General features: G+C 40.9%; 3 protein-coding genes across 5 annotated transcripts; 1 reads left to right on the top strand and 2 right to left on the bottom strand.

The window, feature by feature from the left end:
- The first annotated feature begins 2,935 nt into the window (after positions 1–2,935).
- On the top strand, positions 2,936–5,508 carry cnpy2 (canopy FGF signaling regulator 2). 2 transcript variants are annotated; one of them, XM_080461341.1, is made up of 6 exons: positions 2,936–2,993; positions 3,133–3,239; positions 3,346–3,461; positions 3,637–3,834; positions 3,929–4,025; positions 4,112–5,508. In XM_080461341.1, exons 2-6 carry the CDS (start codon positions 3,140–3,142, stop codon positions 4,153–4,155), a joined length of 555 nt encoding a protein of 184 aa, XP_080317467.1. In that variant the 5' UTR covers positions 2,936–2,993; positions 3,133–3,139; the 3' UTR covers positions 4,156–5,508. The 2 variants fall into 2 exon arrangements, with proteins under 2 accessions (XP_080317467.1, XP_080317468.1); XM_080461342.1 differs by lacking the exon at positions 2,936–2,993 and having other exon boundaries at positions 3,002–3,239.
- An 8,024-nt stretch (positions 5,509–13,532) lies between these two features.
- LOC308109020 (EEF1A lysine methyltransferase 3-like) lies at positions 13,533–15,661 on the bottom strand (the record flags this gene model as incomplete). The annotated part of the gene is made up of 3 exons (XM_080462359.1): positions 13,533–14,017; positions 15,298–15,409; positions 15,500–15,661. The coding sequence occupies 3 exons, from the start codon at positions 15,659–15,661 to the stop codon at positions 13,620–13,622; spliced, it is 672 nt and encodes a 223-aa protein (XP_080318485.1). The 3' UTR covers positions 13,533–13,619.
- A 1,048-nt stretch (positions 15,662–16,709) lies between these two features.
- Positions 16,710–24,011, bottom strand: stx16 (syntaxin 16). 2 transcript variants are annotated; one of them, XM_080462345.1, is made up of 8 exons: positions 23,557–24,011; positions 20,470–20,577; positions 20,169–20,309; positions 19,789–19,951; positions 19,564–19,652; positions 18,857–19,000; positions 18,524–18,604; positions 16,710–18,241 (listed from the first exon to the last, which is right to left on the bottom strand). In XM_080462345.1, the coding sequence occupies exons 1-8, from the start codon at positions 23,680–23,682 to the stop codon at positions 18,140–18,142; spliced, it is 954 nt and encodes a 317-aa protein (XP_080318471.1). In that variant the 5' UTR covers positions 23,683–24,011; the 3' UTR covers positions 16,710–18,139. The 2 variants fall into 2 exon arrangements, with proteins under 2 accessions (XP_080318471.1, XP_080318472.1); XM_080462346.1 differs by having other exon boundaries at positions 23,602–24,011.
- Between the last annotated feature and the right edge of the window lie 351 nt (positions 24,012–24,362).

The raw sequence follows: 24,362 nt of genomic DNA, 5'->3' as shown, positions 1-24,362 counted from the left end.
AAGTGTGTCCCTCTGACTGCTGCTGTGCCTCCTCTGAAGACCCTAACCCACCGCACACTTTGAAAACAACTGACTTAAGACACAAATAGAAACCAAAACTCATATGTAGGTACAATTTGATTAATTTATTAAAAGATAAAAGTACACTATTATATATATATATACTATACTATATATTGTTTAGCAGTTATTTTAAAGCCAATAAACTGACATCTTTTTTTTTTTTAAATGTTATTTTATTTTTTTGATATTGAAAGTAGACTGTATGATTGGTCACACATTTACTCATATATTTTAAAATTAATTAGTTTTTTGCGTTTGTTATTTATGCAAAAATATTTAAGAAAAACATGTTGTCAAAGTAAGTCTTTGAAAATTGGATTTAAAAAAAAATACAGCAGTCATGCTTTGTATTAAGAAAAAGATGAGCAGCTCCATAAAAACACAGATTTTAAAATGATATATTTTACATTCCCTTCTAATTAAAATCTGACTTTTCTGTTCACGTTGTAATGAATCGGTGTGAATGCAGTCAATGTTTTCAGCCTCTCAGGCCCTGACCGCCAAATTTATTTATAAACAAAGTTGTTTGTTAGACAGGTGTTAGAATAACAAGCAATTTTTTCTGGTTCATTTTATTTTATTTAAATAAATTGTACTCCATCTTGTAGCATGTATTATATCGTAGATTTAGGTCAACTTTTTTGTTTTACTTTCTTTCTTTTTTTTTTCTTTGTTTTTGCTTTAGCGTTCACAACAGCTGCACTTTTTTAATTAAGCCAAATTTGTGTTGGCGTGTGTTTGCTCTTACAAAGAAGTGTAGTGCTTACCTTTTCACCGGAAAGAAAGTGGTGTCATGTCGTACATCATTTTTCATGTCCTAGAAAATCTATTTTTGTATAGTAACTTTAGAAATGTTTGTCACTGGGAGTTTATTTGTATGACAAAAAAGAACACGTTTAAATGATTTTAAATAGTGTATACAGTGCGCTGAAGATGTTGTACATATTGGTGGGAATGCATAAAATGACTAATCACAGAGTCCATCATACAACTCTTGAGATGTTTGATAGTAGTTTGATAAAAACATGTTTTCTCTTCGACCAAATATCAAACTACACTCATATATATGTTATAACTGTGCAGATGAGCACGGTGCCTGCTGTCTTCACAAATGTGCCTTATTTCTGTCATTTATGGCGCACTGTATGCTCTATAGGAAACACACCAGCATTTATTTACAAAAGAACTCTGCCAAGTGCTTATTGAAAGTGTAAATTGGACTTTGTGATTATTTATTGTAATATTTTTTGCAGTTTGATTGATGCATTGTGTGTCAGTTCCAAAAACTATTTTCCAAACATTATTTATATTGGGAGCACCTGTCAAATACATTTTTTTTTGGGGGGGGGGGGGGTTATGTTCAGACAGTAAACAGATGCTGTGCTATATTGTAAGTTATTTCAAACATTTTGAAATTAGACAATGTGATACAGTACTGAGGCCGACATTGTTGTTCTGTTATTTTTTGAGAACGACGACTGTAATAAATTCTATCACCTCGATGTTTTGCTTGAATATTATTTTAGCTGAGTAACTAGTAAAATGCTGTGTACCGCTTCCTTGCCGTCCTTCCCGCTTGTCTCGTCTGTATTTAGTATCTCTTTGTTAAATCCCGTTTATCCGGTTCAGGGTCATGGGGCGCTGGAGGCAAGCCGATGTGGGCAAAGGTCAGGGTACACCCTGGACAGGTCGCTATGTGTTTGGCCGCAGGGCAAACATATAGACAGACAAACAACCACGCACTCACGTTCACACCTATGCATGGGGAGAACATGCAAACCCCACACAGAAAGGTCCCGGGTCATACTTGAACCCATGACCTTCTCGCTCTGAGGCGCTTCTGTGCATCGCGCAAATTCTGAGAAATTAACCTTTTTTTTCAGCGGAGATGTCTAAACAGAGCTACTGTGTATCTGAAAAATAGAACGTTATCTCCAAATTAGAGAAAGAAAAAAAAATTTCCATTGTGTTTCCATAGATGCACTTTTCTTTAACCCTTGATGGGTGAATCATTAAATTGTTTGAAATTGGAAAAAAATAAACTTTGTCATTGTAGAAAGACTTTTTCTTAATAAAACACATTTTTAATGTCAGGAAAACCACTTTTATTTGACTGGAAGCTCACCTCAATAACATATTCCATATCTTGTGTCTTAAAAAGTATCCACATGGATTTTTGAATAAAAGGTTATACATCCTTTTTTCCACTGTAGGAATAATGATAATCTCAATCTAACTACCTTACTGACCTCAAGGTCACCTTACCTTTAACAGCTCAGTGATACAGCAAACACACAGAATAAATAAAACATTCAGTAAAAACAGTCTGTGGTTCCTCCTCTTGTGTTTCCATGACACCAGCCTTTTCACTGTTAGGTAGTTGTCTAGGCTCGGTATTCTGCGCTTTGTAAAGATGGAGAAAATAATGTACAAGAACTGCCAGATTCTATAAAACCTGGGGTCCTTTCTTTAGTTTAATTAAGAAAAAGGTGCCACTTGAAGAACCATGAGATGTGGTTTGCACAGAGGGTATAATCTGCATAGTATATTTCACAATGATTTTTTTTTTCTTTGTTTTTTACATGCTTATGTCGAGCGTCCCAACTATGTCAACTGTTTCTTTTATCCAGTCGCTTGGCCAGGCTATGGACGCATGAACATTATGCACAATGATGCGTATTATCCACTGTCCAAGGATGCGAATCATTGTACCGTTGAATTGTCTTATTTTGATTCTGCTTTTGTTCAAAACAAAACGAAAAAACATTCATATGGTAATCGAGGACCCCTGGCAGTGTTCTTCCCGTCCACCAGAGGGAGCTGTCGGCGCTGCCTGCAGCTCCACACATCCTGTCCGGCGCCTCGGTGCTACGTCACCACATTTCACCGCCTGTGATGTGACGTGTTGGAGGAGCGTGAACGACAAACAGGTAAAATCAATGAAAAGTTGGACAAACACGGCAGCGTTTACGTCTTAACCCCGTGGTCGGACGGTGTCATATCCGGGGGACTTAAAGTTAAATGTTGTTGTTTTGTGCGTCTGTTTGTGTGACGCTGACATTTGTTCAGGCACAAAATGAGGGAAGCTGCGCTCCTGCTCAGTCCGTGTGTGTTGGTGTGTCTCCTCCTGAGCTGCAGCCAGGCGGCCAGGCAGGGACAGGACATCAGGTGTGGAGGTATGTGGTGGCAGCTTGCTCTCCTCGCACGGTTTCACGCCACACTGGAAAAGAAAAAAAAAAACACAGCACTGACGCCCCCTGTCATCTCCTGCTGCCCCCTCAGCCTGCAGGGCTCTCGTGGATGAGATGGAGTGGGCCATCTCTCAGGTAGACCCCAAGAAAATGATCCAGACAGGCTCCTTCAGGATCAACCCAGACGGCAGCCAGTCCATCAGAGAGGTGAGCACAGCCACGTGGTATTCTGTCCAACCCACTGTGGAGACTGTGTCTTCATGCTACACTCACATTTGGACATTTGGAAGATAATACATGAAAATTAGTTGATCAACGGTATCTGGCATATCTGTTTTAGTTGAGATGAACTTTGTTTTCCTTATATTTTTGATGCCACGAGGTCCCTCTGGCACGCTCGGAGGGAAACCTCTTGGAGCTGATGGAGAATGTGTGTGAGAGAATGGTGGACTACGGCGAGCACACAGATTCTTCCACAAACAGGAAGTCTTACATCAGGATCAAATCTCGAAGTGGTGAGGCCATGGATCTCTCTGAGGCAGCGCTGGACTCCAGGGCTACTTCCAGTTTGAAGTTTGCAGTGAGTCCAGTTCCCTATGCATATCTGACGTTTCATTTGTGTGTCATATTTGTCTTGTCTGACTGGTTTTGGTCGTTTTCCTACTTTTTTCCAGTGTGAAACAATTGTTGAACAGAATGAAGACGAGATCATTGAGTTTTTCTCTCATGAAACGGACAACGTCAAAGACAAACTTTGCAGCAAGAGGACAGGTGTGTATTTAGTTAACTTGCCGCGATTTCATCCTTTCCCTGTTCCATGTTATCCGGGTGTAACTGATTGTTTTGCTCCTCTGCAGACCTCTGTGACCACGCTCTAAAGATGCCCCACGATGAACTTTGATACGATCTCTTCATAGCTGCTGTCTCTCGGCTGGAATGGAGACTTTAGGTGCTGTAATGTTTTTGATTATCACCTGTTTGTATCAGGGCAGTGCTGCAAGATGTGTACAAATGCTTGTTACCGCCTGGAAAAATTATATTCCTGTGATCGCAGAATGAAGGACCACTTTGTTCAAAACTTCTGTTGCCTGTTTCTTCGGTTACTGCTTTCCATACAGGGTGATGGTTTTTATTTTTTTTTGAACACTCGTACCTGTTCTGTCTCTTGTGTGAAGGTTGTCGTCTCACCTTCAGATGGTCTTTACTGCTAAAAAAATCTAACTGTGAAATCGCACAAATGAAGTTAAACTTCTTATTTGATGCAGGACTTCTTCCGCAATTTGTAATGAGATTACAAGGTCAGGTGAATTTGTTCAAAGTGGTCCTTCATGCACAATAAAAGTGTTCTAAAGTGAGAATAACATGTCTTAATAGCAGATAGTCTTTTATTCACAATGAATCGACATCAGTACTGCCTGCTCGCTGAGGAAACATCATTCCATGCCACGTGACTCTTTCAGCTACAGCTTTAGATGAGTGTGAATGATTTACAGTATTTATTGAACCATCCATGGTCACAGGAGTTAAAACGCCAGTTCTGTTCTTTTGTCATAATATTAAGTGACACTGATGATTCAAAGGAGAAATCAGACGTGTAGATACTTTCAATCTGTTTCACTGAATTACAGATGAGCCTTCACCACTGAGCACAGGCTTCTGATACTTTTGGTCGTTCAACTATTGATCCTCATCAGAAACTTCTCTGTGTTATGTTGCAAAAAAACCCCAACTCTGCTCAACAGATTAAATGTTGAATCCAGTTTGCCGTACTGATCTAGGGTTTAAATGTTACTGAATATTTGACACACATGTTACCACTGAAACTATTTACTTCTTCATGGTGGATTTTGAAGGAAGACCTTGTTGCTTCAAATTATTAAAAGATAAATAAAAATCTCTACAAGCACTCCCAAGTATTTCTTCATTGCATTCAGTTTTCTAGTGAGATCAGAAAAAAAGATTGACTTGTGAAAAGGTAAAAGTGATGTATCTGGGAAAAGAGATGCTTATTAACCTCATTCAACCAGGTGCTGCAGCACCTTTAACTCAGACACACAATGACGCGCGTTACGTCAGTCCTCATGCTGTTTTGTTGATGTGGGAAGGTCAATAAACGTGTTTCCGTTCCATTGAAAAAAGAATTTACTATCATGTAAACAATTTCTTTTTATTATTTCTTTTTTATACACCTTTCATAAGTTTTCTGGATCATTTTTCTTCGCCTAAATCAATGGAAATATATTTGTGCAACATCAACACGGCTCAGTCTCGTCATTTCTCAAGTTTCTGAAGTCCTTTCATAAATCACCAAATCCAGAAGAATCAGCTCACATATTTAACTTTATGCCACTGTTATTTTCTACTTGTTTTTTCTTTAATTATCCCGAGTGCACTATGGGTGGAAACTATAACTTCTTTCATCCTAGGTATTTATTAATTAGTGTGTAAAGCAGAAGTTAGGGAGCACTGTGGTAATATTAAATGTGCTTCACATTGGCAGACAGACGTTTACCAAACACTTTAAAGAGTGGAAACAGGTTTTTGAGTCTCCTTGTGAGATGTTTTATGAGCTCATAGGTGTACAAGACTGACAAAAGGCCTTTTTCCTGATGAATACTACACGGCCTTCCTCAACGCTGGACTTTGTCTTTTGGTATAAAAATGCATTTTTTTTTTTCCCACAAAACTGAAAATATGTTGATTTTTCTGCACTTTTTTTTATGACAGAGTCTCTTTATAAACAGCAGGAGACAATCTATTTCCTGTACAAGGAGAGAAGTTTTTCATAGACATGACATGACAATGGAAATATATTTTAGTTGTCTTTATTTGCATACGAAGCACACTAACATTTTTTAAAACAAATTTCACTCAAATAATATTTCCTCTATCCTCTTCGTCTTGTAGCTTATCGGACATTTTGAAACAGGCATAAACGTGGCCCATATCTGATTTTTTTTCACTATTTGGAAGACACTTCTTGTGTTCCTGATCGAAGTTACAAACATGCCCTTACTTGTGCAAAGCTCTAGAAATGAAAAATAGATTGAAACATGAAAACAGAGTGCAAGAAACAATTTCTCTAAAACAGTGACACTGAAGATATTTTGGATTTTATTATCGTCAAAGACCCTCTAACAGTGAGAACGTCACATGCACACTTTGCTGTCACTTCTTGGTCATCAAAGATAAGTACTAATATTACACGAGAGCTAAAAAAAAAAAAAAAAAAGTACATTTAATAAATATGAGAATAATACAAAGTATTACTGAGTAAAGTACTTCTATGCACTGTGAAGGACAACATAAATGTTATTCGGCTCCATTTCGTTCCACCGGTGAAGCGTTTCTCTCTGTTTCTGTTGCGTCTGCCCGATCTGGACCCTCTTTGTTTCCTCCAGCGGCAGCGTCGCCACGGCAGCAAAGCTCTTCAGTTGTAATAAACTCCTCGTTGACTTCCGATGTGCTTTCTGATATGGCATTAGGCATGGTTCCCTCATCCTCATCTTCGTCTGCTTCAATGACAGTGCCTCCGGAGCCATGGCTGCTGGTGCTGCTGCAAGACAGCGTGTCGTCATCAGCTTGCTCGTTTGAACTTTTGCCACCCTGAAGGATTTGTCCCACATCCACGTAGTCTGCTGAAACCTCCTGCTGCTCTGCTTCATCAAAAACGATTCTGTCCGAGTTCACGAGCACTCCCGGACCACCCAATTCCTCACCTACAGTCTCTGGATCCCACAGCTCACTCATTTCCTCCTCTTCATTCTCGGAGTCAGGAGCTGTGTGTTTCCTTATGCGGTTTACTACATCCCACAGTGACCTGGGATACCGGAGCTCTTGTTTGTGGGCGACTGATGGAGGAAACTTGTGAGAACCACCTTCATCGTGAGGGGGCGGAGCAGAGCTGGGAGCCAGGATAAGGGGTGAATCTGGAGAAGAGGAGGAAGTCTGAATAGATTCCTCAGAAGAGTCCAGACAAAGGTGAAGAGGAACAGTTTGGCTGGCAGCAGCAGTGTTGGGATCAAGTGAATGATGGAGTGAGCCCGAGTCCACAGGGGGAACAAGCTCTGTGGCTGATTCGTAAGATTTAAGGGGCGGTGAGTGAAGCTCAGCTGAGCTCTCCTCTGACTCCACTTTATAATCTGAAGCTGAGGATGGAAATGATGACAGAAGTTCAGTTTCTGCTTCATTTTTAGATTGATCTTCAATCCTGCCACTCTCTTTGGCACAGAACAAATCATTCTCCCGGCCTGAAGCAAACTGGTGAGAGAAAAGCTTGACCTCCGATTGTAAGTTGCTCTCATGTTCTCCTTGTTCTCCTTGCTGTTCTTCTGCTTTTTCTTTTTCTTCTTTTTTTTCTTCTTCTTTTTCTTCTCCTTCTCCTTCTTCTCCTCCTTCTTCTTCAGATTGCACTGAAAGGCTTGAATGACCCACTCTGTCCTGTGTTGGTGGTTGTTGCTGAGTCACATTCATCTCGTTTGCAGAAGTAACAGCCTCTGTTTGAACACTTTCACATTGTTCCAGTATGATAGCGTCAATATTCTTTATTTCTGATGTTTCAAGGGTTTCCTCCAAAACATTCGCTGGGACCTCGTCACCTTGTTTCGTGTTTTGGCCATTAGTGACATTAGCAGCATTTCCCACATCACCACAATCACATTGTTGCGGTGAAACCACCTCATCTGTTATATTTATGGCAAGGTCGTCACTGTTCATCTCACTTTCCCCCTCTTCATCGCATTCGTTTGTGTCAGACACTGGTTTGGCTGTTTGATGCAGTAAATCAAGAGAGGAAGGGTTTGGCCACTGGTCTGTTTGATCAGGGGAATTTGGAGAAGATTCATGAGATGCGTTTGGAAGAAGAGACTGCGACTGTTGCAGAGGTGGTTGAAGAAATGATAAAGTATCGTGGTGAGTTGTTGCTACTGGACTTATCTCAGGATCAGGCCTTCCCTCTGCATTTGAATCCGAGACGCATGCCCCAGATTCAACATTGAAAGGTGAATGTGACAAAGGATTAAACAGGTCATGGGGTTGAGAACATCGATCTCCATCAAGGGGCCAGTTTACGTCGTTATTCTGATCACATTTGTGTTGTTCAGCCGTGGAGTCGAGAGGACAATCCTGAGTCATCTCTGATTCAGTTGGACCTCTGAGGTCTATTTCATGACAGCAATCAGTTTCATCATTGTCAGATTTGTCTGAAACTGGTTGCTGATTTTCTGTAAAGTTCTCTTCTTCTTTGAGAACCCCTTGATCTCTGTCATTGTCGTTTTCAGTCGTATTCTCTGCACCCTCAGTTTGGATTAACTCTAAGCAACTCTTTGTATGCTCCTCCTCCATTGTGTCTCCCTGAGGTTGATTAGCTCCATCATCAATGTCATTTTTTATAAGACAAAATTCACCCTGCCGCTCAATGCCAGGATCAGTGTGTAACATCTCATCTTCAGGTTGATGCTCATTCATGCAGTCTTTGAGAGAAATTCCAAGGATTCTTTCGGCTCGCTCATAGATCTGAGAGGGCAAAAGGAATTTTCTTTCCTCTTTCTCTAAAAGTGTTGAGTCCAAGTCTGTCTCGGGGCTATCATTTGTTGGAGAGGCGTTTGATTGTGTGTTTTCAATATTTGTCACACCTAGATTTTGCTGGTTGTTTAAGTCAAGAGACTGAAGGGTTTCAACATTAAACGTATTGTCTTTAGTATGTGCTGTGGAACCCATATAGTGTATGTGCTCTTTCTTTGGTGACTGTATCAGCTCCATTTTGACAACTACACATGTTGTGTCAATAACCAGCAGACCCTGACTTTCAGAGTTTTCCTTTATATCCAGTCTCCTGACTTCAATGTCTATGGGATGACTGCTTACAGGACCACAACCCTGTCGGTCTTGTGCACCGTCTGATTCTTCTTCCTCAGTGGTTTCTTCCACACAGCTTGAAGATGAATTCTCAGCCCTGCTCGTGAAACTTGGTTCCCTCCACAGTGGATATTTGGCTGACACAGGCTGAACTGACTGCTTAACAAATATACAGTCATCACTTGGAACTGCTTGGTCTTGGAAAACTGCATTTTCATCTGTTGTGTTTGGTAGAGGATCTCCAGGATTGTGAGGTCCTGTCTCTTTTATCTCTCCTATGGCCGTTCTAACATCGGCAGTATTCGACTCCTCTGTGAGGGTGGGTACTGTGAAGTCCACCTCATCTGCCAGCTTGTGGGTTGGATTAACTTGAGCTCTGTCCATCAGGCCTTCAGAAGGTTCTCCTGTTTCTCTTCCTCGGCTGGTTGTTTGGGAGCCATACACAGGCAACGATGGGTTCTCAGTTGTACCTGCTATTCGAGACACAAGGCAGAATATAGTCATCCCACCCATTCTCTTGTTTATTTTGAACTTTCTTCCTTCAATGACCTTTGATGATGTTTCTTCAGTCAGTCCTGAACTCTGAGTGACTTGTGGCTGTTGCAGAAACAGTGTGGGTTCATGGCCAGTCTGCATGTTCTGGACACTGAGTGTACTGCCTGCCTGTAAACTCTCAACTTCCTCTCTTTGGTGTGTCAATCCCTCCAGCTTTGGGTTGTCTTTGCTTTCATTTGACATTATAAATGCGTCTTTCTCTCCCTTCCTTTTGTGTGCAGCTACATCCTCCTTTCTGACGGTGGGCTGTGACCAAAGTGTTTGTCTCCTAATGTCCTGCCCCCAGCTGGGGTCACACTGCTGTGTTACCGGTGAACATTTATGTGGGCTGTTGTATGGAGGGGGTGCGATATAGCAGGGGGGTTGGCTGAACACCTTTCTCTGATAGTCTGTGTTTACCTTCATGTCCAGCACCTTTCCTGTGTCCGGTGCATGAGGGAGTGATTGATGAAGAGCTTGCTTCCTGGTTCCCCTGTCCCACAGGCCAGAATCTCTGATGTTGGTAGAGTGTTGTGCTTGTTGCACTGCTGCCACCTGATGATCTGTCCCACTCCTGCGGCTCCCCAGCAGCCCCTGGGACGCCCCCCTTAGCTCTTCTTCAGTGTGTCTCCTTCTCGGCAATGAGTGACTGTACCGAGCGGCCCAAGCCTCCAGCTCTCTGTAGCTGCTGTCACTTCGCTTTGCCGAAACCTCCCTGTTGTAGCGGGCGGGGTTACAGGGCTCCCACCTCCGCCACCCGTCCCTCAAAAATGCTCTCTCATTGTCTCCTGCGCCTCTGTGAGCTGCTGCCCACTCTCTGGTGTCATGAGGTTGATATTCACCCAGGCCCTGGTGGTGTGAAGATTGGCGGTCCAGAATGAAAGGAAAGTGAGAAGATGAAGGAACACCGAGCTCAGCATTGTTCCAGTTGGAGTACTCATGTTGCGCTCCTCCTGTCCTTGATCCTGGTACAGTCCAGTAAATGGACTGTCTGGCTTGATCCTGCTGCTGCTCACCATAGTACAGTGGATAGTGAACTGCCTGATGTCGATCATGGTAGCTGTGAGTAAATTGATGGAAACATGTATGATCAAATTTAAAAAGAATTTAAATATTTGATACTCAGCTGGTAAATACAAAACAATTATCAAAAAATGGCATACTGTTTTATCACGATCCCACTCAAAGTTTTCATGGAATGAACTCACTTATGTGTGTAATTTCTCCCAGGAACTGTTCCAAATTTGGAGTATAGATGTGACTGCCCCTGATTCTCAGGCCAAAACTCCATCATTTGCTCTCATACACGGATCTGAGGCATGGAAACAAGAAAAGAAAAAAAAAAAGAATATGCTACAAACAACAGCAATTATAAGAGCAAATCAAAATTCTTTAAATAATAATAATTTTTATATTGTTCTCCAACTTCATAAAATAAGCTATCCCACTCCCAGAGTACAGAGTGATGTGACATCCTTAAAATGTAATTCCTCACTGTATTAGATACTGCTACTAACAATATTTTAACACATACCTCGAGCTGCTTTTGAAAAATATCCTTGCTGTTCGAGAGGTGACGTGAGATGTAATGATGTTCAAATAGGACAACTAGTTTTGAGAGGATGGTGGGTTTCAGTCCCCCTCCCACTCGTCTCACACACACACACGCACGCACGCACGCACGCACGCATCACATTTAGATCAGAAATTTTATGAAGGCAAATGCTGTTTTTTTTAGAATTGGAAATTACATATTACGAATTTGCTAGTTAGAACAAAGACCGCAAGAATTACAAACATGTACTAAACTAAATTAAACTAAACTAAACATTGTTTCAATGTGCAATATTTCAATCTAAACTAACAGCTCCAGAAATAAATAAAACAGTAACTTCATGGCTTCACAAGTTACTGGAGGAAGATTATTTTAACGAGATGTTAACTATATTAATCTGTATTTACTGTGTTACTATATGTATTTTCAAGAGAAAAAAAAACCTTAAATATATGCATGTTTATTATATTTAATATGTAGTTGTTTTTTTTCCATTAAATCAGGTGCAATAATCAAATATATACTAGCTTTATTAGTGCTCACTATTTCCCCGTCGAGTAGTGAAAGATTTAAGTTGTTTCAAGGCAATGACCCATGTACTAACGAGCATCCACAAAAAGCGTGATACGCACGTTGAATGTCGCGTGGGATGTGCAGGGCGTGATGGCAGGCGGACTCCGCAGAGATAGTGATCTGTTGTTTTGTCGGCTGGATTGTGGCAGAGGGAGAGACGGGCAACAGTGTGACTGTCTGCCTTTCTCTGAAACTCTCCAGCGTAACAAACAGGCTTTCCTTTTCTGAACAGAAAGTCTGTACATCAGCAGAGTGCAGGAGAGGAGGGATGAGGTGTGTACAGAACAGCAGGCTGCAGGAAGGGATCTGTTGACCCAGTAGTTTGGGACAAGTTTTGTTTCGGGTGTTATGCATCTCACCGAAACGGCTTTGCACTGAACAGTAACGTGTCAATTGTTTCCGATCCAAATTAGAAAAACACAACATAAACAAATATCGGCTAACAAAGGATAGACATTCCAGAAGATTGATGTAAATTATAGATATTTTGTTTTTAACCATTCCTATAAAGAATTACTTATTCAATAGCATCAATATTGGGTTTCCAGATCAGTCATAAATGATAAACAGGGGAAATGTCGTCACAAATTCAATCAAGTCCAGTCACCCACACAATGTTTTGAGAAACTGAATATCTTTACACACATGTTTTTGCCTTTTCCCACAGAATTAGTTACATTTTAATTTAACTGGAGGTGAGAGTAGTGATCACTGAAACACCATCAATAAAGTAGCTATAATAGCTTTCTGCTCGTTATTGATTCCGTTTGAGTTTCCCTGTAGTGGTGTAAAGATGCTTAATAAGTGAGTAAAGGCTTTATGTGAGGACATAGGCATTAACATATGATCGGCAAATAAATCAAATTAAAGTTTTATCTATAAAGATGTGCTTCGATCATATTCATTTGACATGATTAAATACCCAACAAGGGGGTCTTTGAAACAGTAAATAGAACGTTATTCACTTGTATTCGAAAATACAAAGAACTTTAAAAAGGGCAGAATTGTACAATTCATGACCACACCTCTTAATAGAAAATGATGGCTTTCACCAAGCCCTCTCTGATGTTATGTTTTCCAGTCTAATTTGAAAATGCTACAGCTTGGATCTTTGTAAGTTGTTCAGCAGCTTGGGAGACGACTGCTCTACCAAGTGAGCCATGCCACTCCCCAATTTTTTTTTTTTGACTAAGACAATAATCACAATGTTTAACAAGCAGAGTTTAACAGATGAGATGAAGAACAGATGGAAAAGTCCAAAAGTCCACTGACTTACTCTTTCTACAAGACGAAGGTAAAAGCCAGGACATAATATGTACAGTCGGGGGACTGTTTGCTGTTTTGATGCATCAGTGAAAACAGGCCTGAGGCTGGGAAAGTATCTGGGCTACAGTACTTGTTTCATAAATAAACCATGTGATCACAACCATTTCACTTACTTCTTGAACATGATGTCTTGATAAATGATTGTGAAGTGTATTTATACATTAGACACACAAACGTTCTTTACTTTTCTCTCCAGCGCTCCATAAAGGATAATTTTTTCCTTAAAATGTTTCTAATCCTATTTTTACAAACATTTGATGAAACAAAAGACATCATATTCTTTTATTATATTTACATTAAAATATTTAATGTAAAAACAAAGTAAGATTTAAACTGAATATATTAAGCTCTGACGTGACTGAAAGCAGCCAGCAATTCTGATGGCTTCACATTTTTACACAATGCTTTGACAAATTTCCCAAATTGCTCTGTTAAAAAGAGCAACAAAGGAAGAGTACAGAGGCCAAAGTCAAAGCTGCCGTTTGTAAACTTCACAGTCCCACAGCAGGGGGTCCCTGCAGTCACTGCTCTGTCCTCAGAGAGGCTCTGTAAATATTGTAGTTCTCATTGTCATCCCGGTGCACAAGTTCCACGTTGAATCTGCTGGGTAGATATTCCTCATAGAAACATGGAGTCTGGTGCTCTTCTCTCATTCTAGATGAGAGATATACCAGTGCTTCCTCACTGCACAGATGGGCCAGTGTCTCCACGAGCAGTGGGTAAGTCTCTGGGAGGTAAATGATATCTGCACCAATCACCAGATCCCAGTCAGAAGGGAAGTTGACGTGGTCCTCGCCCCAGGACAGAGGGAGGACGGAAGGAGGGACTGACGGCCAGCCACTGGAAGGCTTGTTAATAGAAACATTGGCCTCAAGATGTTGCAGAGCCAGAGGGAGGTCTGTAAGTGTCACCTCTGCACCTAAAAAAACAAATAAAAATACTTTGACATTGTATTTAATGGACACACAGTGAGCAGTGCAATTAGAGATGCATGCATACAGCAACAGTTGGGGTCTCTGGTAGATTTAATATCGAATATGGATTGCAAATGAAGCGACCTAACCATGTTGACAAATGCAATAAGTTTGAGGAGCACCAAAGTAAAAATCTGACAAGAGCACTCGAGGGAGTAAATAACATGTCAATTGTTTTCCAAGCTCAAACTGCTTTCTTCAAGGAAATAATGTGTTTTTCCAAGGTGGGGAGTGTAAACAGTAATAAATACAACAAGACACAATGTCAACAGTGTGGTATTTGATTAAAATTGTTGCAATACTACTATTAGTTCACATCACTGAGCAATATGTTTTAGTGTTCACCACATGTAAGTGTTTGCCAATTCTCAAGAAGGCCCTCGGGACTCCTGTCCTGCAGGTTTATTATGTGTAAATGCTCCAGCACACCTGGTTAAAAGACTGAATTATGAGGCTCTGTAGATATTCATTGGATTGAACTGCCAAAGATTTACAGTTACTCAGCGCCAATATTGACTTGTGTTTTTTTTTTAGCTTGTTTCTTTAAAAGGAATCATATTATGCAAAAGTCACTTTCTAATGGCTTTCCAACAGTAACATATATCCCCATAACTAGGAATGACGTCCCAGAAGTGGGAAAACTCTGTCATCTCTCCCTTACTTGATTCAATTTTTAAAGAGAGAGTGCTCCAACAAGCAAATCAGAAATCAGAACCTTTATAGTGTCATGGGCGGTTTAGCCAATCCCAATCAAGGTAGGTCCTCCCACAGCTCTGCTCTGGCACATGGCACCACAGGAGGACTTCCCAAGATAGGAATGTGTGGGCGGAGCCAGTCCAGCTCTCACAGACACAGCAGATTGTAAATGCAGCTCATATGATGCAATATTCAAATGGCTTAAAGTCAAGGCTGGATTTGGGGGCAACAGACTTTGAATACAACATTTTTAGACCAACGAGACCCGCGTGAAAGTGTTGAAAAGCTGTGCAATATGACTCCTTTAAGGTGTCCGCTCAGTTGGACATGCTCCCATTATATTTTCAGAAACTCAGTCCTACGGAAGCCTGGATGGACCGAAACAGCTCAGGGATGATCCACGTGGTCACTCAGACCCAGATAAAACTACCGTAAAGTCCTCATTTCAACACTGGACACATGACCACTCACATAAATCTTCAGAAAGAGTTCACACTGTCATTTGCACCGTGAACCAAAACACACGTACCAAGACGGGCTGCAGCGATCCCGACCACCCCGGTGCCTGCTCCCAGCTCTATGACGCGCTTCCCCCGCAGCTCCACACGCTGCTGCTCCAGGTAATCACAGAGATACAATGCCTGCGGACACGCAGAGACACATTAATACCAACAAACAGTGCTGACAGGATCCACACCGGCTCCATCGGACCGTAAACGAGCCGCTCTTACAGCCTCCCACACCGGGGCGGCCACTCCGAGGTGCGCTCCGTACACCTGTCTGATCTTCAGCTCCTCGCCGAGCAGCTTGTAGACAGTCTCCTGAGAAAATGTCTCGGTAAACAAACAGTGGTCCGCGGGGAAAGGATCGTCCTCGTCTCCAGAGCAGCTCATGGTGCATTTAGGAGAAGAAATACAAACGCAAACTGGACTGACAGACTGGATCAAGCTACAGTGGCGCTGACGGCTGATCCACTTCCGGCTCAGGAGATATTAACCTTGACACGCGAACATCTCTTTAAACAAAGTATATTAAAGTTAACTAAACTCGTGACGCGAGTAAAAAGATAAAGTACCTATCAGTACATCACAGAGTAATACTTTTATTTTAGCCAAGTGTGTAGTCATGTGGCGAGGCTTTCACTTTGAAATGTGAAACTGTTTCCAGGTTAGAGAGCGTGCAGAAGTATTAAAGGCTCCAGAATAATTTCAGAATGGGAATCTATTCCTTCAGTTCAAAGACATTCTGGGAAAAAACAAACTGGTGTCATACTTATGTTATTTCATTACCATATTTGCGTTGTTTAAGGCTGTACCAAATGCAAAAATGAAAGGCTAGTCCAGAACCTTTAAGAAAAAGTGAATAAATGCAGAACGTCTCATCAGTTTTCCTGATCAATTATATATATATATTTACAGTTAACATTTTCTTTAAGGACCGAACTGACCTAGACCGCCTTGCTGCCTTCTGAGACACTCTAAAAACCCTTCTACACAAGATTTGATATGCACTAGCCATCCAATCACTTGAATATGATTCTATTTATTGTGTTATTCATTCTGCATTGACAGTGAGAGCTACTGAATTTATTTTGTTGTTCAAACAATAATAAACTATCTCTTGCTGCTGCACATCAGGATCCATGTCTGTGCTGCTTTTTCATTTTTTTTACTTGTTGGAGCCAAACCCAAATGACTTTAGGCCAAATACTGTACATCACCAATTTATCACAGAGCTCAATACCAAAACATTCTCCTACAGGCAATTTAGAGCCGCCAATTAGCCTCAAAAGCATGATTTTGAAACAAGTCTCTCTTCAATGGACTTTGATGTTGTAAAATATGTCATTCCTATCCTTCGTTGGTCTGTTGAAACCCACCTTTAGCAGCTGTGAACAATACAGAGTTTTAATTTGCCATTTACCACACACAAAAACAAACTCATGTTTCATCTTTATTTAATAAAAACAAAAAGTAGCTGTCTCATCATTGGTTTTGCCTGAAAAAAATCTGAGTGGAGTACCACGAAGACAAAACCGTTTTGTACACACACACACACACACACACACACACAACTTCACATCAACAGAGATGATTTAACAGGTGCATAATGTGTAAAGCTGACAGAGATATGTTGAATGAAGCTCGTCACCACTTCAGCTTATCCGTCGTTGCAAAACACAAGAGAATGTCAAGAATCTCTAAAACATAATGTGTCCAATTAGAGCAGAAAACAGAAAATAATGTCTTCGAATGTTTGCTCGTGTTGGACCGAGTCACAGTTTCCTTAGTGGAGTGGACAATAACTGCTTGGTTTCAGACTACAAATACACTACTCAATATACAGAGAATCTGCCAGAAACAGAACATGTCTGGATTATCTGAAGTTATTAGAAAATAAATAAATCTTTTTTTTTTTTTTAATCATACAGATGACAGTAGTATTACATCCATAATACTCCCTCCCTCCCTCCTCCCCCAGGCTTCTATATGTGCAAACTGCAAAGAGTTTAAAAAAGGTAGCACTTTCTGCAAAGACCACGGACAACAAGGACAAGTGTTTTAAAACGAGCACTTCAGAAATAGTGCAGCGAGTGTTTGAACGTACATGTTTCTAAATGAGAGGAAATGGAGGAAGCTCAACATTGTGCACACCTCCTCAGGCCAACAGTGGATTAACAAAAAGCTTAATGTTATCATTTTATAAGTAAAAAAACAAAACAAAAAAAACAACAAACAGCTGGTCCTGAAGTCAAATGAATATTTTTGGTGCCGACTGGCTACTCTGGTCTGAACTGGTGATCTCCTAAAATACAAAACATTCTCCTGAAATCTTTCAAGGTAAAATACTGAGCCAGGATATCAATGTTGGGTTGAACTGGAAATGAATTTGCAGTAAATTTCACCTACTGCACATTTTTCCACAAGCGTTCATCACATTTTCTCACAAAGAAACCGAATGTCTGCAATGCTATTTGGACAGAAATGATGCGTCTTCACACAACACAACGATTCGTGCTTCAAGCTTAAAGCAGAGGACGCTCTTCTTTAGCACTTTAACATAGGTAGGACAGTTTTGTAACCCACAAAGTGTTTTCTTCTGTTAAGACATGTTTGACAAACATCTGTCACAGTCGTGGCAGTCAGTAAAAAGACCTGCGGGTCAAACACACAAGTCGATTGTTTCATCGAGATCAATCAAAAAGCATCTCCGTGAAGCCCAAAGTGCCCTTGCATAAGATCCACACTTCTTCATTTGATGTTTCCAGGACAGTATGTAAAGCAGCCACCTTTTTGTTTGGAGCAGAAACGAGTCCAAGTCCACACAGATGCACAACAAACAGACAGAACGAAAGCCAGAGGAATGTTTGATTAAAACTTTGTTCCAAAAAGAATAAGAATTAGAACAATGACTATGACGAAGAGGATCAGTATGACCAGCATCTTCCGGTTTTTCTTCTGATACTGTTCCGCCTGCAAAGAGAAGGAAATCAAACTTCATTGTGTTTCACTTGATTTTTCTTAATGAACAAACAGCAGCTGCAAACTGGGACACTTCAAATAGGAAATATTTTTAGAAAACTAATTTAATTTCCTAAATTACAAACCTAATGTGGTTACATTTATTCCACTCGAGCGATCGTGGCTTAACTGATCTAAGATGTTCTGCATCAAAACTCACAGTGGCAAATCCTACAAAAGTCAAACCGTTCGTTAAAGCATCATTTGATATGAAAGTGAGCCTTTTGCGTTTACCTTTTGTAACTGTTTCATTCCGTCTTCAGTTTTAACACAAGCCTGCTCCACGTTGAAGTCGATCCTGTCAAGAACAGTGCCCTTAAGAAGAGATGGACATTTTATTAGAGGAAGAAAATCATTGCTGGTCTAGAGTAGCATTTTTATTTTTCATGTAAATAATATTGTTGCGCTCCAGAAGAGTCGTTAGCAGTCCGGTGTGTCGCTGAAAAACATCCCCGACCAGCGCGATGGGGTTTTAACTGAATGTTGTTTTGATAGTATGACAAAACGTTCACTTGGCATTGCAGTGATCCCACTCATGCCAGAGGAAGAAGCTCATGCTGCAAATACCTGCTCCACCACCATTCCAGCCAAGTCTCGAAAAATCTCGTTCAGATCAGAGATAGACTGCACGACCTGCCGGATCTCCCGCTCTCGCTCTTCAACCATGACCGTGTTCTGCTCCACCAGCATCAACTGGTCGCCCGTGAAGCCCTGAGCGAGGAGATTTCAACAACGGACTTCAAATAAAATGGAACACTTCAAAAAGAGAGAAATACTGTTTTGTTTTCTAAATCTGCAGTAAACACTATGAAGAACTACTTTCATGTTAATATTCAATAGAAACCATTGTGCTACTGTGTAGGCTTCAGCCTGAAGGCAACAACAAAAAGCCATCTCCTTTATCGGTCTCTGTCATAGCAGCATAGACTTTAATAGAGTATTTCCAGCATCATGAATGTAACTTTGTTTTTATACACATTTTGAAGCTCATCTTCGTTTTTTTGTTCAACTTTTTTGCAACATTTTCTTTAATTTCTCACACATTCACTAGAGACTACCTATTGTCGGATGTGCCTTATATACAAAAGCCAGATGTGATGGTATAAATTAACATGTGTATGTGCACACGGTTTTAAACAGCAAAGAGAGTGACCGCCTATGTTCTGAAAGTTTTTGTATCCATCTTATCTTCGTAGCATTTACAATAGGTGTTCTATCACACACAGAGCTAACGCGAACAACAATTAAAGAGCAGTTGACCTGAAGACTCTCACCCTGTCATATAGAGCTAAATCTTCATCCTCCTCCATTAAGGGCCCCGAGTCAAAAAAGTGCTTTGATCTCTCCTCACGATTCTTCATTCCTGGGGAACAAACAAAACACATGCGGGTTCGACTACAAGCGGGAGAAGAGATTGAAACTCAGATACAACATGCCTGAGCACACAAACGTGCAAGACAAAACCACAAGGAATATAAATGGGCAGTAGGCATTCTTACGTTTTAAATAGCCGGACTGTGTGTGCCTAAAGTTGGTGGAGAGGTCCTGCAGACTCTGCGCCAGAGATGAGACCACATTCCTCAGCAGTCTCTCCTCCTGCTCGGTGCAGTGGCCACAGCGGGACTGCAACCCTGTCACAGCTCGCTGGCATCGATGAAACATCTGCAACGAACACAAAACTGTGCGTTGGTACAACAAAGAAAGACCCATGTTTATTTCCTAAGTTCATTGTTATTGTATTTATTATTAACTGCTGATAACAGATATGCGCATGTCTGCCTGATGACCAATAGGAGATGATGCTACTTTGGATAGGGTAATAAAAAAGGTCATCATTTCATCTTGGGTAATGAGCTTCACCCATATCGCATCACTGTACCTGTGTGATCTCCTGAGTAGTGATTTCTATAGCATGCTCCTCTTCGCTGCTGTCATCCAGTGTGGGACGATTCATGTGCTTGTCATGAAGTACGGCCAAATCCTTCATTTTTTGCCGAACTCGTGTGATTTCATACTGGATCTGAAAGATGAGGGGGGGGGGGGGGGAAATTACCTACAAGTCCAAGTAATGACTTTATGTTACACCCCAGCTCCTGCAGGTATGACCGTCTTCTATGTGTTTCCATTGACCCACTACTGTTCTTAAAATGCACAAATACATCAGCAGATTTCAGTTTTACCTCATCAACCCCCTCCACCCACTTGGGAGGCAGCTTCTTGGTGACTCCAATGGCAGCTTCAGGATCCAGACTGATCCCGGACACCAGCGCCATTCGGTCATCGGCCAACTTAAAAACAAAAGTCATTCGTTACAAAGTTTCACATCGTTGGACAGCATGACGATGATGGCGAGCAACTCCACCACCAAATGGTGAAGAAGAACCGTACCTCATCAAGCTCCTAATGTGTTTGGCAGATTGCAGAGCGGTCGCATCCAAAAAGAAAAAGGAGTTAAGGAGAGAAAGAGAAGGAACAGAAAATGAGACCAAGAAAATCAGCAGCTGATACAAATATGTTTCTGCATCCTCTACCACCAAAGAAACACTATCAAAGTAATAAAAATAAAGACTGAAAGGCAAGAGCTCTGGTACAAATTGGTCAGAATGCATTGATACCTTGGAAACTAGCAACGCGTTAAAAGACAGAAAAGAAACACATCATCTGAGTTTAGCAACAAGAAGGGAGGTTTTTTTTGCAGTTACAGCGTCTCAACCTGGAAATATGACCATGTACTACAAGCCTAATGAGGTCAAGTTTCAGATTCCAAACGAAATCACAACGTAATCAACATCTTTCTAGAGAAAAATTTTAACGAAACGTGACTCTGAACACAGGCAAGCAAGACATTATGTCAACCAAGGGTGTCAAACATTCGGCTCGTGGGCCAAAATGGGCCTGTTGAAGGATCAAATCCAACCTGCAGGACGACTCATAAGGTATAGAAATTACGACAAAAACATTAACTTCTTTCCTCTGATAGAAGCAAAGCAGTGTGATCTGTAGTGAATAAACTGAAAATGGGAGCGTTGCAGGCACAATATTACACCGACACTGAAAGCTGGCTACTTTATTGATGGTAAAGTAGCATTAGCAACAAAGCCAAAGATATGTTAAGGACTGCAGAAATAGTACAGATTTAGAGTTGACAGACTAAAGCAAACAGAGGCAGAGAGGACTTGACATATTTGAGGAAATTTTGTTATATATAAATTAAGCAAAGCTTTGACATAATGTTGAAATTGCATGTATTTTTCCACAAAATGTGAAACTTGTCCAGGTCTTTTGAGAAGATATTTGATCACATGTTGATCTACTCACAATGTAATCGAACCTTTTTACACCAAAACGATTGGAAACAGTCAGATTTCATTACTGAACAGTCATTATTCTCTCGTTTCACTGGTCTGGCCCAATGGAGAGAAAACTGTCCTCTTAACTGAAAAGAGTTTTGTTCATAAGGCCTAAGACTGCTAAACTGTCGAACTAAAAACTTTGAGTTGCAAATTCTACTGGTAGCTGGAGCTATATTTAGGACAATTAGTCAATATGATAAAAAAAAAAAACAGGGTCCAACAGGTACATTAAGCAGGTGTAACATCACACGATGAGTAAACTACTGGGCTTGTCTGTGCAAACATTTGTGCTGCAGGAGACTGATTGAGTAATGAATGGGCACCGTGCATTTAGTCTCTCTGTAGGAGAACTGGCAGATGGTGAATGAACACTTCATCTGGAACAAAACACCAGCTGCACTATCTGCCATGAATCAACATTCATAAATGGTTCAACTTCAGAGGCTATAGTAGCACTATACTTGTGCTCTTTCTAATGTTGCTTATCTGAACCCATCAATGCTACTTTACACTGTCAGACAGTAAGATGCAAAGTGTGCAAGATTCTCTCCGTATACTGGTTTGAGTGGTGTAAGGCTTTCTCTGGATGTTTACAGTCTGGGAACCGCAATGGGAGGAGACAAGAAGACACAGTACAAGATGTCCTGTTGCTGAGAATTTGAGAATTGTAATGCAGCTGTAAAGACTTCAAATGGGACAAGAAATAAATCAACCTACATGTTAATAGCTGAATGAGAATGAGCTCACTTAAGCTACATTTGTCCATTACTCAGGGAAGCCCAGGAAGGTTTAACTGTAAAAGTGCAAGTCGAAAACGAATGATCGACAGATAAAATTAAAGGTGTTATTGGTTTGCTCCAGAGATTTCTCCTGCATGTTCATTCAGCCCACTCTTTGACCTTAACATACCAATCTAATATTAATCAGTGTCTGTCAAAGCATTCCTCTAAATGAATTGTATGGTGACTCAGACTTCTGTGGTAGACATTAATTTATTTTAGACCGCTTCAGTTATCTCAGTAAGGTAGCTGTGTTTATGAAACGGAGCAATTCAAATTAAATTCAGCAACGCAGAAAGTATGAAAAAGATGAGACTCAATTCTGCTGCAGAGAAACTGGAGGAAATTCGAAAAACTAAAATAAACGAACCTTTGATCATAACATTAACTAAACTTGACAGCTTTACATAAAGACTCCTTATGAAATTCAATTTACAGTGATGGACAGACAAACAAGCTTTTCAATAACCATCATTTAAGTAAATTAAGGAGTTGTTGATTGCGGTTAGTAATCCAAAGAGGATGGATTGCATGTGTTTTGGTAGAGGAATCTTGTCAGAACAAATCACCACGTTTTATGGTGCAGTCCAGGTATTGCCTTTTAATTTGACCCCAAATTAGAAGAAAAAAAATCAAGTAAAGTAAATGCAATTGTAAAAATGATCATGGGTATAATTTATTTAAACAAACTCAAGAGGAAATAAACAGCAATTTTCCTGTCCTGCGAAAGAGATCACTATCTAAATCACCTGCAGGTCACAGACACAAAAATATTACCGTGACTAGAAAAGCACACTATTCGCCGAAGAGGAGCAAATGTGGATCACACAAACATCTTTTCCAGCAAGATTGGTGTCTTTTAAAATTGGAAAATGATTAGCAAGTTGGTTCATGCAGACATTAACCAGAAGCTAAAATAAAGGATTGCATTCCTCATCCTCCTCCTCCTCATCATCATTGACTAGTCACTCCGGAGGTGAAACTACAGCGCAGGGGCGCTAAGGAGGCACACTGGTCTAATTAATCATTAGCAACTACCGTCACACAGGTGGATCTAGCTACCAGGACTCAGTGACTGGCTATAAACAAACACACACACACACAAAAAAATGTCAAAACGATGCAGACCACTCACCGTAGCATTGCTACGTGTACTCAGACGGGGGTCGTATGTACTCACTTGCTCAGCCAATATCTGCCGGTTTTGGATAGCATTGTTCCGCAATAACAAGAAGGCATCGGTCAGACGCCGAGTGGCCATGACTGCCTTGTTTACGAGCCAAATCAAGTGTGTTAAATTAGCGGATGCTTTCTGAAAGTGTCTCAGAGCCGCTGACGCGCTGCTAACGCACCGCTAGCTTTAGCTTCACTGAGGTGAACGCTGAGGAAAGCTCGCGATACGACGCCTACAGTAAACGCTGAACAACGCGTATCATACTGATCCGACAGGCGCCTCCAACACGCACGCGACAAAGAGGAGCATGGCCGAATATTTTTCGACAGCGTTTTGACTTTTAACGTAAAATCCGGTATCGTTATCCCTCAGTTTCAAGCTACGGAAGTGAAGAAACGTAAACACCTGCGTGAAGTGACTCTTTTTCTACTGCTGCTTTAATGGGCTGCCAGCTGCAACTGTTGGGATCGCGCGCCACCTGCACCTCTCCTGGAGTATTGTCCAAACTGTGAACTTGGTTTCATTCAGTCTCGCTGGTCTTCAGGGTCAAGCACACGAACACTTTTGCAGTCTAAAGACGGAACAGTCACGCATTTCACAAGAATCATCCACATATTGAACTGTAGATTAATGAAGTTACTTGAGTCGATCTCAGCCGACACAGTGAAGGGCAGTCTACTCTTATAAGATCTGAAAGTCTGTAAATCACATCTATTTGTCACATTAAAAATATTAATGGTCCATAGTCAGTAAACAGGAAACATATC

The sequence above is a fragment of the Lipophrys pholis genome (genome assembly GCF_963383615.2).
Source record: "Lipophrys pholis genome assembly, chromosome: 4".
Taxonomy (NCBI): domain Eukaryota; kingdom Metazoa; phylum Chordata; class Actinopteri; order Blenniiformes; family Blenniidae; genus Lipophrys; species Lipophrys pholis.
This window is presented reverse-complemented; position numbering and strand designations above follow the sequence as displayed.